The sequence below is a fragment of the Cololabis saira genome, chromosome 5, assembly GCF_033807715.1.
Source record: "Cololabis saira isolate AMF1-May2022 chromosome 5, fColSai1.1, whole genome shotgun sequence".
Classification (NCBI taxonomy): Eukaryota; Metazoa; Chordata; class Actinopteri; order Beloniformes; family Belonidae; genus Cololabis; species Cololabis saira.
Genome location: NC_084591.1, coordinates 12,866,218 through 12,877,200, shown reverse-complemented (window position 1 = coordinate 12,877,200; position 10,983 = coordinate 12,866,218). Strand labels below are relative to the sequence as shown.

The 10,983-nt window shown below is 38.1% G+C and overlaps 1 protein-coding gene across 1 annotated transcript; it reads right to left on the bottom strand.

Moving 5' to 3' along the window:
- Nucleotides 1-283: 283 nt before the first annotated feature.
- lmo2 (LIM domain only 2 (rhombotin-like 1)) lies at nucleotides 284-5,949 on the bottom strand. Its single transcript, XM_061720951.1, has 3 exons — nucleotides 5,345-5,949; nucleotides 2,690-2,905; nucleotides 284-1,339 (listed from the first exon to the last, which is right to left on the bottom strand). Exons 1-3 carry the CDS (start codon nucleotides 5,383-5,385, stop codon nucleotides 1,114-1,116), a joined length of 483 nt encoding a protein of 160 aa, XP_061576935.1. The 5' UTR covers nucleotides 5,386-5,949; the 3' UTR covers nucleotides 284-1,113.
- Between the last annotated feature and the right edge of the window lie 5,034 nt (nucleotides 5,950-10,983).

Below are 10,983 nucleotides of genomic sequence, written 5' to 3'. Positions count from 1 at the left end.
GCTCCTCCCCTCTGCTCGAAGTGGTGTCCATCTTTAAAAATTAGTCTTACATCTTTGTGCAGCCCATTGCTTCTAATAGTAAATGCTGCATGATGTGACGTTGGGTGATCAAAAGATGCTGGATAATTCTACTCGGAGCTGTGATGTCATAAAACCCCATAAATCTGAACAGCTCATTGAATCAGTTAACTTACAGTACATCTTCCACCAATCCAACTTCCATCAATCAACACCAGTGTCTTTGAAACTCCCAAGAAGAAACTCATATCAAAGATTATAAAGGTTTCTTTAAAGTGTAATTTATTAAATATTTTGACCAGGGAACAAAATCCAAAACGTTGAGGGTGCAAGTCCAGAAAATACTGGAATTATAAAAGATTCCCTAGAAACTTTTCCAGTTAGTAGAATAATTTGTATATGTTTTTGCAAAACCACTAGAGGGCGCCACATCTTCAAGCTGGCAGCATAGAACAATCACTTTGTTCAGGACTTTTCCGAATGAATATTGTAAAATCTAGCCCTTCTTCTTTTAACATTTATATCCCATGATCTGGTAATGAATCAGATCAGAGCAACCTTTCTGTCCAACAGGTAAATTATTAAACACATGTGAAAAACAACATTCCCAGGAATTATTAAATAGACAGAAAAAGTTTACATTTACCCCCACGATGAGTTCTGGGAGATAATTACAAAATTACAAATCCTGTGACTGATTGTAAGTTGTTCTTCTTATGAGGCATCACAGACGAGATTCAAGAGGTGCAACTGTAAGAAACGTGATACTTGACTAAAAAGAGTTTATGTTCATAGTTTGTAACAAATGACTTAGTTTGCATGTTTAAGTATGTTCAGTCTTTAAGTATTTTTCTGCTTATAAGAATGAAGTCACTGGTGAAATGTCTCCATTATCGTTTATTCCAGTCTTCTTCAGGCTGCAGATAGGAGAAATACTGATGTGTAGCCTCTCCCCTCCTTTGTGTTCAAATGTTTCCACATGAATTGCATGGGAAAGCCTGCGTGTGCTACAAAACGTCTATTCATCAGAAATCCATTCTCATTAAAGCCACCCAGAACAGTCAGCTCCATCATGCCGAGCGAGAAGAGATCCCGCTAAACCATATTGCTATTGTTGAGTTTGGTCCACTCAAAGATGTCCTGCTCACACACGATGTCTGAATTGATGAGAAGGTAGCGATCCCCCACGCAGAAGTGCTTCTGGCAGGCGGCGCACTTGAAGCACTCCAGATGGTAAACCTTGTCCCGCACGCGCATCGTCATCTCGAACGCTCGGATCCTCTTCTCGCAGGAGGCACAGAGACCGTCCTGACCGAAAAGCCTGAGTGGATGAGACGATACAGACATGTCAGAGAATAAGAAAAACCTCCACTCAGGGGACATATTGTGAAAAACATAACTGTTTCAGTGCTTGAGACCATTTATCTGGGTGTTTGAATTCACTACAAGCTAAAAAAACTTCTACATAACACAATCCTGGCATTTGGTTTGAGGTTATTCTGGTCTGAAAGTGTGTCATTCAATGAATCATTTAGATTTGCAGGGATCTGTGACATCACAAACCTCTGCATCTTTTTCATCACCCAGCTTCACGCCATGCTGCGTTTATTGTACATCTGAAGTCGGTTTAACAACGCTGTAGTAGGGCTGTTCGATTAATCGATTTTAAATTGTAATCGCGATTATGTAATTAGAACGATGTTAAAACGTGAAACTCGTAAAATCGATTTTTCACTTTTTTTTTTACCTTGTCTGCACACATATTAATGATTGATACCATATTAATGATTGATGGAAATACCTCTCAATACCTGCGACAAGTGCCCCATGGGAGAGGCTCTTTAGTGTAGGAGGGGGCGTTGTAACATGCCACCGGGCATCCCTCAAGCCAGATGCGGTAGACCGGCTCGTGTTCCTTGCAAAAAACTTGTGAATAGCAAATGTAATGACTGACATTACACACCTCTATCTCCTTCATGGGTTGCATTATTATTTAGCATGCAAAGACCCAGTTTAGTTTAATTAGAAAATGTCTTGTTTTATTTAATTGGAAATATAACTTACTGTATGTTTGCAAGTGCTGATTTGCTGATTTTTTTTTTTCAGAGATAAAACTTTATATTTTATTATATTTTTTTCAACTTTTTTTCAACTTATTTTACAGAGTTTTGCACTTTATCAATTCATTTTTGGTTTAATAAGAGCAAAGTTTGCACAATGGGGCAAATGTTCAATAAAAAAACAGCATATTTGAAATCATTTCTTTGCCTTTTGTCAATTCACAAAATAATCGTAATCGTAATCGAAAATCGGATTTTGAGAGAAAAAAATCGAGATTTTATTTTTGGGCAAAATCGAACAGCCCTACGCTGTAGCATCGATCTCAAAAGAGGAGAGTGGAGCGGAGTTGGATGGCTGACTCCGCCCCCTAAAACCTGCTAAGACATGGCAGAAAAGGAAGCTGTTGTACTGTATTTTTATATTTCTTTTAAACAAATGGCGTCGTGTCTCATTTAATGTAATATCACCAGCTCCATTTTTCACCCTAACATCTGTTAAAAACCAGTTTTTAGTGACTTTGAAGCATGCCACTTGCATGACACTGCATCTTTTGGTCAAACAACTTCATGAATAGCACTATAAAATCGTGACATTCGATCCCAGCACCAACCTGAGATAATCTCGTCGACATAATTTCCTTCCCAGCTTGTAATAGAGCCGACGTCCCACCTCCCCGAGCCGGCAGCCACACAGGTCGCAGCTCAGGCAGTCCTCGTGCCAGTACTGCTCGATGGCCTTGAGGAAGAACCTGTCGCCGATGCTCTGCTGACAGCCGCCACATGTCAGCAGGGACGGGGGCATTTGCAGGACCTCGTCCACCGGCTCTCTGCACAACAAGAGACAGATGCTTACAAATCAGAAATGGCAACATATCGCTGTCTAGAGCAGTGGTTCCCAACCTTTTTTCCTTGGAGCCCCCCCTACTTGTGTCTAAGACCAGCCAGGCCCCCCGACCCGTACGTACTAGCACCAAAATAGTATTTAATTGAAAAAATGAACATTAATTATGTTTTTTTGATACATTTCTCTTTGGTTTACTCTGTATACATATGACTTTGTTTTTCTCCAATGTCACCAATGTATAAAATACGCACAAAAGGACATAAAAGGACATAAAAATATTTCTGAAAAATTTCGCTTTTAATATGACACCAACATTTTTTAACATTTTTCCTTTAACAACCTGTCGGAGTAGATTAAATGTTGAGTAATGATATAATAATAAGGAATGAAATCATTTCCTTCGTTTGTCACCAGTGTATAAAAAACACAAAAAATATTCAAGACATTCATAAATTATTCCTAACAATGTCTTAGGAATGATTCATTTGCAAATATAATTTTTACAACTGCATAATTTCAAAGCAGACAAAGTTTCGCGCCCCCCCAGAGATTTCTGGCGCCCCCCCAGGGGGGGCCCGGACCCCAGGCTGGGAGACACTGGTCTAGAGTGTTAAATAAGTTGTTCAGTATCTCCTCAGTTGTTTGGTGTGTACGATGCCTGACTGATGTGACTCAGTAATTTCCTCATCCTGCCCAAAATCCCAGTTTTCTTTTTTCTGCTGATTGAGTAATAAACAAGATTATTTCAGCCCTGAACCCTTTTGTTTGCAGTCCTGTTGGCGTCGTGCTATAATTAGAAAAACTCTCCAGTAAGACTAGATTTCCCAAATATTTTTACACTGGTATTTTTGGAGCAAACTATGTAGTGCATGTGCTCTGTCTGGTTTCTTTCATCTATCCTATTATACCTAATTTTTGTGTTTGATAAAGCAAATAACATTTTTAAAAAAATGCTGTTTCATATAATATTTTTAGCTTGTTTTGGTCTTAAATTTTGAAATAATTCCTGTCCACCAGGGACCTGCTGGATATTGTTAAATGGACCTCCAGAGCCATAAAAACTACAGTGAAGTACTTTTCAGTAAAGAAAAGCCTTATATGTCACAGCTGGGGAAGTATACAATTGGAAACCATTACTGGTTTTTACTGGTTTAGGGGGAATACTTAACTTTTCTCTTGGACGAGCTTGTTCACACTCCTGAAGTAGGCTAAAACTAAAGATGGCTGATCTACAGTACTGTGCAAACCCCCTGCTAGTTTAGTAAGACGTCCATATTTACTAAAAAATATGTCTCTAAAAACCATGAGAAACACAAACAATCCCAGAATAGAACAAAAAGGTCTGGCTGTAGTTTACAAAAGGCACATTTAAAGTTGATATCCTTTTTTAATTTGATCAGAAATATTTATTATGATCCGATATTAAAAAAAAGTAGTTATTATATGCACATAAATAAAAGCGCTCTATGAAACTACAAGCAAAGGTCAGTATTTAGTGTGACCTCCCTCAGGACAAAAACAGAGTTCACAAATGTTTGTAATGGTTTTAATTTGAACTTCCTTATATTTGATGTGGATCTTAAGAGACTAAAATAAAGAAAATACTTTGGCAAAACAACAAAACTAGGGTTGGCCTTAAACTTTTATTTTACTATACCTTATATACTTTTATTTTAAATACTATGTGTATGTATGCATGTGTATATGTATATGTATGTATATATATATATATATATATATATATATATATATATATATATATATATATATATATATATATATATATATGTGTGTGTGTGTGTGTGTGTGTGTGTGTGTGTGTGTGTGTGTGTGTGTGTGTGTGTGTGTGTGTAAGTAGATATATACATAGATATAGAGCAGATGCAGTTAATAGAGACAGTATAGTGTAAATAAGTATATTTATATACATATTTATATGGGCATATGTGTACAAATATATAGAAATATTCTACTATTTGTATGTATGTATGTATGTATAGGTATGTGTGTGAGTATAATAATAATAATAATAAAAATAATAATAATAATAATAATAATAATAATAATAATTAATAATGCTTTTATTTAGCAGTGCTAGTACAGTGTGTGAGTATTTATAAATACGGGTTAAATGATTAGTGGGGTAGGATTAAATAAGTTTACACTTCTTCCTTCTCCTTTTTTGCACATGTAAATTAAGATATCAAGTGCTAAAGGATGAAATTCTTTGTTTTGTTGTGTTTGTTTTTTACATGTACAAAAATAAAATAAATCAAATCAAACTAGAATCTCTTTCCGACCTCATGTTTTCAGCTTTGTTGAGTTGTAGATTGTAGAATTGGTTTCACATCATTTCTGATGCGTCCTCCTCCCACATCTGCTTGAATCACAAATATCATTTCAGTTCATGACAAACACTTACTCATTGGCCTCCAGCGTCTTCCTCTCTATGGTGGATGACATGTTTCAGATCTTTCAGATGTTTAGGATGTTTCAGATGCGATGGCCAGGCTGGATGAGGTCTGGATGAGAAGCTGCACCTGCCACTTCCTCGTGTCGCGCCGTCCACGCGCCGTTTCGGGTTTATTTAACTGTGTTAAATGTAGTTACGCTGTTTTCGTGCGGTCTGAACTAGAAAATGATCCCTGTAAGCAACGACGGAGGACGCTGTCATCATTTCCTGAGGCTCTCTAACCCGCAGTGACGCGTGCGCGCTTTGGAGAGCGTTACGGCTCCATCGGTCCGGTCAGACGGTCACGGCTGCGCGCACAACGCTCCTCCACGCGGGTCCGCGGCCGGCGTGTCACCGTGCGGCTGTGGCATCGTGTTTAAATACGCAGGGCCCCCCCTCGGCGACTGCTTTCGCTTCCCTCTTCCTGTTCACGACCGCTTGACAATGGGGGGAAATCGGTCTTAAAGCGACAGCCGAGCAGCGAGGCGCGCACTCGGGTCGTGACTGAGACTAAAGCCTGAATTATGGTTCCGCGTTAAATTGACGCAGAGCTTACGCCGTTAGGTTACGGCGGTACGGGGCGCGTCGCCGCGTACTCTACGGCGTAAGCTCTGCGTTGGTGTAACGCGGAACCATAAATCAGCCTTGAGACTAATCACTTCATTACACGCCTTGCTTCGCGCAAGTGCTGATAGGACCGGAGATAAAGAGCTCTGGCGGAGGGATAATTAGAGCAAGACTCGTGTGTTTTCTCTGAAAACTGCACAGCAGGCTTTTTATATCCAGTATAAAGTACCAAATGTTGTTTTTTAAACCATATACACTGCAAAAACTCAAAGTCTTACCAGGAATATTTGTTTTATTTCTAGTTAAAATGTCTAATTTTAAGTCAAAAAATCTCATTACACTTAAAACAAGAGTCATCACCAGGAAAATAACTTGTTATTTGACCATTTTCACCTGTTTCAAGTACATTTTCACTTGAAATAAGTAGAAAAATCTGCCAGTGGGACAAGATTTATCTTCTCATTACAAGCAAAAAAATGTTGTTCCACTGGCAGATTTTTCTACTTATTTTAAGTGAAAATCTACTTGAAACAGGTGAAAATAGTTGTTTTTGAATCTTGTCTTAAATGTAATGAGATTTTTTTTTACTACAAATTAGACATTTTAACTAGAAATAAGACAAATATTCTTGTTAAGGTTTTGAGTTTTTGCAGTGTATAATAACTAGTGAAATCGATCATGTTGTTCTGATTTGCATTTGTAGTTATTCTATATGTATTAAGTAATAGAATAATCAATACAAATAGACACAGAGTAATTCCATGAATGTATTTAAAAAACAAACATTTACATTTTCCCCTGAAGCCAAGGTGTGGCGGCTGCCATACCTTGCCATACCCAATTGACGCCCCTGAGCAAGACTCGTGTGTTTTCTCTGAAAACTGCACAGCAGGCTTTTTATATCCAGTATAAAGTACCAAATGTTGTTTTTTAAACCATATACACTGCAAAAACTCAAAGTCTTACCAGGAATATTTGTCTTATTTCTAGTTTGAAAAACAAAACTCCCGCACACGTTCTTCTCACCAGACTACTGTTTTATTGGGCCAACGTTTCGGTCATCGACCTTTCTCAAGGCATCATTATTATTATTTCTAGTTAAAATGTCTAATTTTTAGTCAAAAAATCTCATTACACTTAAAAGTCATTACCAGAAAAATAACTTATTTGACAATTTCCACCTGTTTCAAGTACATTTTCACTTGAAATAAGTAGAAGGATCTGCCAGTGGGACAAGATTTATCTTCTCATTACAATCAAAAAAATATTGTTCCACTGTCAGATTTTTCTACTTATTTTAAGTGAAAATCTACTTGAAACAGGTGAAAATTTTTATTTTTTCCAGTGATGAGTCTTGTTTTACACGTAAAGAGATTTTTTGACTAAAAATGAAACATTCTAACTAGAAATAAGACAAATATTTTTGTTAAGATTTTGAGTTTTTGCAGTGTAAAGGCAACAGTAACCATATTGTTTCAGGCTACTGTAGTTTAACATGTTTCAAACACGGGACCAATTGTAAGTGCTTTTGACAGGCAAAGGCATATTACTAATCTACTCAGAAAAAAGAAAAAAATCTATAGGCCACATTAGGTTTTATGTTTGCAATCTATATTGATTACAACCAAACATAGCCTAACTTAAATAAATTAGATTACCCTGACAAAACTCGACTTCTGGTGTGTATTCTGCATCATGCGCCAGTTGTTTGGTTGCTATTTCAATCCTGATAAGTGCCTTAACATGAAAGAAAAATCTATATACTTAATGTAACATGTATGAATGTAATTAGATGTGATAATGGAGCTCTAATTGCACACGTGATTGATCTAAAACAGACGTCTTTTTTATTATTTTATTCAATTAAGCCTTTCTTCAAAGATACGTTTTTAATATTATTTTCAGACTTTGAAAGAGTCTTGCGTTCTTTTATCTGGATTCCCCTTGATTACTGTAATGCTCTGCTGGTGAAGGTTTCTGTTCTTCCCCTTACTGAAACCCACGAGCAAACCACATCTCACTGCTCTCTGCTTTGATACTGGTCTGTTTCAGGATCAACTTGATTGGTTTATTTATTTAAATTTCTCAATTTGTCAAGGCAGTGTCTTCATGTTTGCATTCAGGACATTTCATCCTTTTTTTAATCTTTATTGCATGTCCATTATAAGATCTTGCTTGCTAATGCTGACTTTATCTATCGCTTATACATTATTAACAGTTTTTCTGAAGGCCTTGTCACTGATAAGAGACAAAATGATGACCTAAGTAAGCTCTGCTCTGCTTAATACCATTTAATGTTCTGCTGGGAAAACCTGCATCCTCACAGTCACATAGATGTTATTTTAACTCTTGCCACCTGTACCTAAACATTTTTACACACTAGTTTCACGCCCTAAAGCGGCAACCTCATTCCCTTAGAGATGCCACCTCTTCTAGCAGGTCAGATTTTTTCAGGAAGGAAGAACCCAACAAAAACCTGAAGGATCTTAATTGTTCTTCAAACTCCCCAGACATGAGAGTTATGGGACCTGATGACATCTGCTGGAAACAATCCCAATCCACAGAGACCTCACCTCACTAACAACAGGTTCCAGCGAGTCTATCATGGTTGATCGTTGTGTTGTGCATTTGTTCTTTCTGAGCTGTTTTTCCTTCAGGGTGATGAGATATACAGTATGAAAAGAAACTGAATACCGGTACATGAATTGCCGGAGTTAAGTACAACGCCAGTTCATATTTCTGCTGCTCTCCAAGAAAGGGAAAATATTGTGCTTTCATTGTAGCCTCGCAAATAGCTAGCGCTTTGAAATGGTACCCTAAGTATTTGGTAACCAACCTCAGATTTGCAATAGATTGTGATTTTAACGTGGATGAACAGGTTATTTCTCTTGCCAAATCTTTTTTTCTTCAACTGAGGCTTATTTTATGTGATAAGCCTTTTTCTTGAAAGAGTCTTGGAGTCTTGTATTTCGTCTCACCTCGATTATATTCTCTGAATGCTGGAGTTACATTTTATTTTTCACCTGCTGCTGGTCCAGAAGGCTTCTATCGATTTTAAGACTTCACTGTTTGTTTTGAAAACTATTAACAGCTCAACGCCATCCTCCAGGTTAGTCGTGTGCTCTTTCATGAGCAGGAAGGCCTATCGACCAGCTACCTTGAGCTTAACAACGCGGGAGCTCAAGCATTCACAGCAGTAGCCCCAAAACTCTGGGACATGTTACCTTTAAATGTCAGGCTGCCCCTCTTTGTAGTCCTGTTTTTACATTCTCTTTTATCCTCTGGTTTTCAAAAAAAAGTTGAAAAATGTGCTGTTTGGTCCTTATGGTTTATTTCTTTGTTTCTGTGTTTTAGTTTGTTTGAAGTTTGCTTGACTTTCTTCTGTTTTGTGCACATAATGTACTGCACTTCGTTCAACTCCGTTTAAATACCTAAATAAACGTTGGATTTTATTTTATTGCTAACATATCCTTCAGATACAATTCTGTTCTCTTTTTATATGTTTAAATTGTTATCCTCCACACAGAAGTCTTTCATTTTGTATGATGTTTTTTTGTTCACTTTCATGACAAAATATTAATTTTCCTTTTAAAAAATATAGTCACACTTGTTCAAGACTTAACATCGCATCATAATCCTTTTTTCTTTCCTTTTTTTCTTGACTAAATTCAGTTAGCTAGATGAAAGTTGACAGTAAAAATGTATGTGCATGTTCTCAACTCTCCCAAAGCTCAGGATTAGGTTTGTAATTTATAGCGTGCATGAAGGAGGATTATGTTCTGCTGAGAAATATCCTGAAAATAAGATCTTTAGAAGGTTGCCTCTGAGAGAAATGAAAGCAGTCATATTTGTAAATTGTGTCCTCACAGGCTTTCCTTTTCAAGCGCGAGCTGCAGCGGGGCCCTCTCTTATCTGCTGCCAGTGCTTCGGGGCTGCCTGCAGGAGGGAGGGGCTCAGACAGCAGTTGGACTGGGCAGAGAGATAAAGCATCTCAGCTCCAGCAGCCAGATGCAACGCTATAAGATTGCAAGCGAACTCTGGATGTGGGCTGAAAGCTTCCCTGGGCTGCACAGTCGTTGGACTGTGGGCTCACTGCAGAGAAAGCAAGCTGAGAAGGGCCGGGAGCAAGGTGAGCCTGGCGCTGTTGTGTGCAAGCTGCACAGAAAACAGTCCAGCTTGATTCAGGCTACAAATCCTCCCTAATTAAGGAAGATAAAAAAAAATAAAAAAAAGCCATGTATTTTTATCAGATGTCCTTCGATGACATCAAAAGCACATTGCAGAGGGAAAGGTTGTTTTATGATCGCCACTACAAAACTGTCACGAAGTCAAGCATATTTACCATCCCTTACTTTAGATAACAGACAAAAAAACATCTCACCAAGTTGCATAGCTGATCTGAAGCTTCTCAGAAAGATATATATATATATATAAAATATATTCAAGACTTGAAAGGAATTTAAAACCGTGTGAGCTTAAATGGTGAAATGTAAATTCACACTTATTCATCTGCGTGCACGATCCTCCCAGAAGTCATTTGGAAAAGTTCACGTGACTCCCAATGGGCACTCAAGAATAAATGAATGGCCAATGAGAGGGGAAAAAAAGAGAAAAAAAAGTTGGTACTGACATGACACAAGTCCTTCGCTACTTCCTGTGGAGTTGACTGAGAAAGCCCAGAGGATGTGCATCTGGCATGCAGAGATGATGCTTTCCTGTGAGCTGGGTGCATTCACTTCCTACCCCCTGCACACATGATGGCACGCTTCTCATGGCTGTGTCCAGATGGTCCCCCGTGATAGACGTCACAAAGCTCAAGGCCTCATATTAACAGTAGCTGTTTGTCATTTGGTATTAAACTGTTGGTTTGTCATGTCACCCGAATGGCTGACATGACTTTTCTTTTTCCTTTGCTGAGAGTCTCGGACAGAAACCCCTCCTCCACATGTATCACGTTGCTGTTTTTGTCCCAGTTTATTCCTACCTGACAAGCATTGGGAAAGCAAACGGTTAATAATTTGGTCAATCATTACGGAAGTAGT

What these genes read in the sequence shown, in the direction of transcription:
- lmo2 (XM_061720951.1), bottom strand. Translation starts at nt 5,385, where the DNA reads ATGTCATCCACCATAGAGAGGAAGACGCTGGAGGCCAATGA. An exon ending in AAGACGCTGGAGGCCAATGA is followed by an intron (nt 2,906 to 5,344) that starts GTAAGTGTTTGT and finishes CTTGTTGTGCAG; the next exon opens with AGAGCCGGTGGACGAGGTCC. An exon ending in TGTCGACGAGATTATCTCAG is followed by an intron (nt 1,340 to 2,689) that starts GTTGGTGCTGGG and finishes TCATCCACTCAG; the next exon opens with GCTTTTCGGTCAGGACGGTC.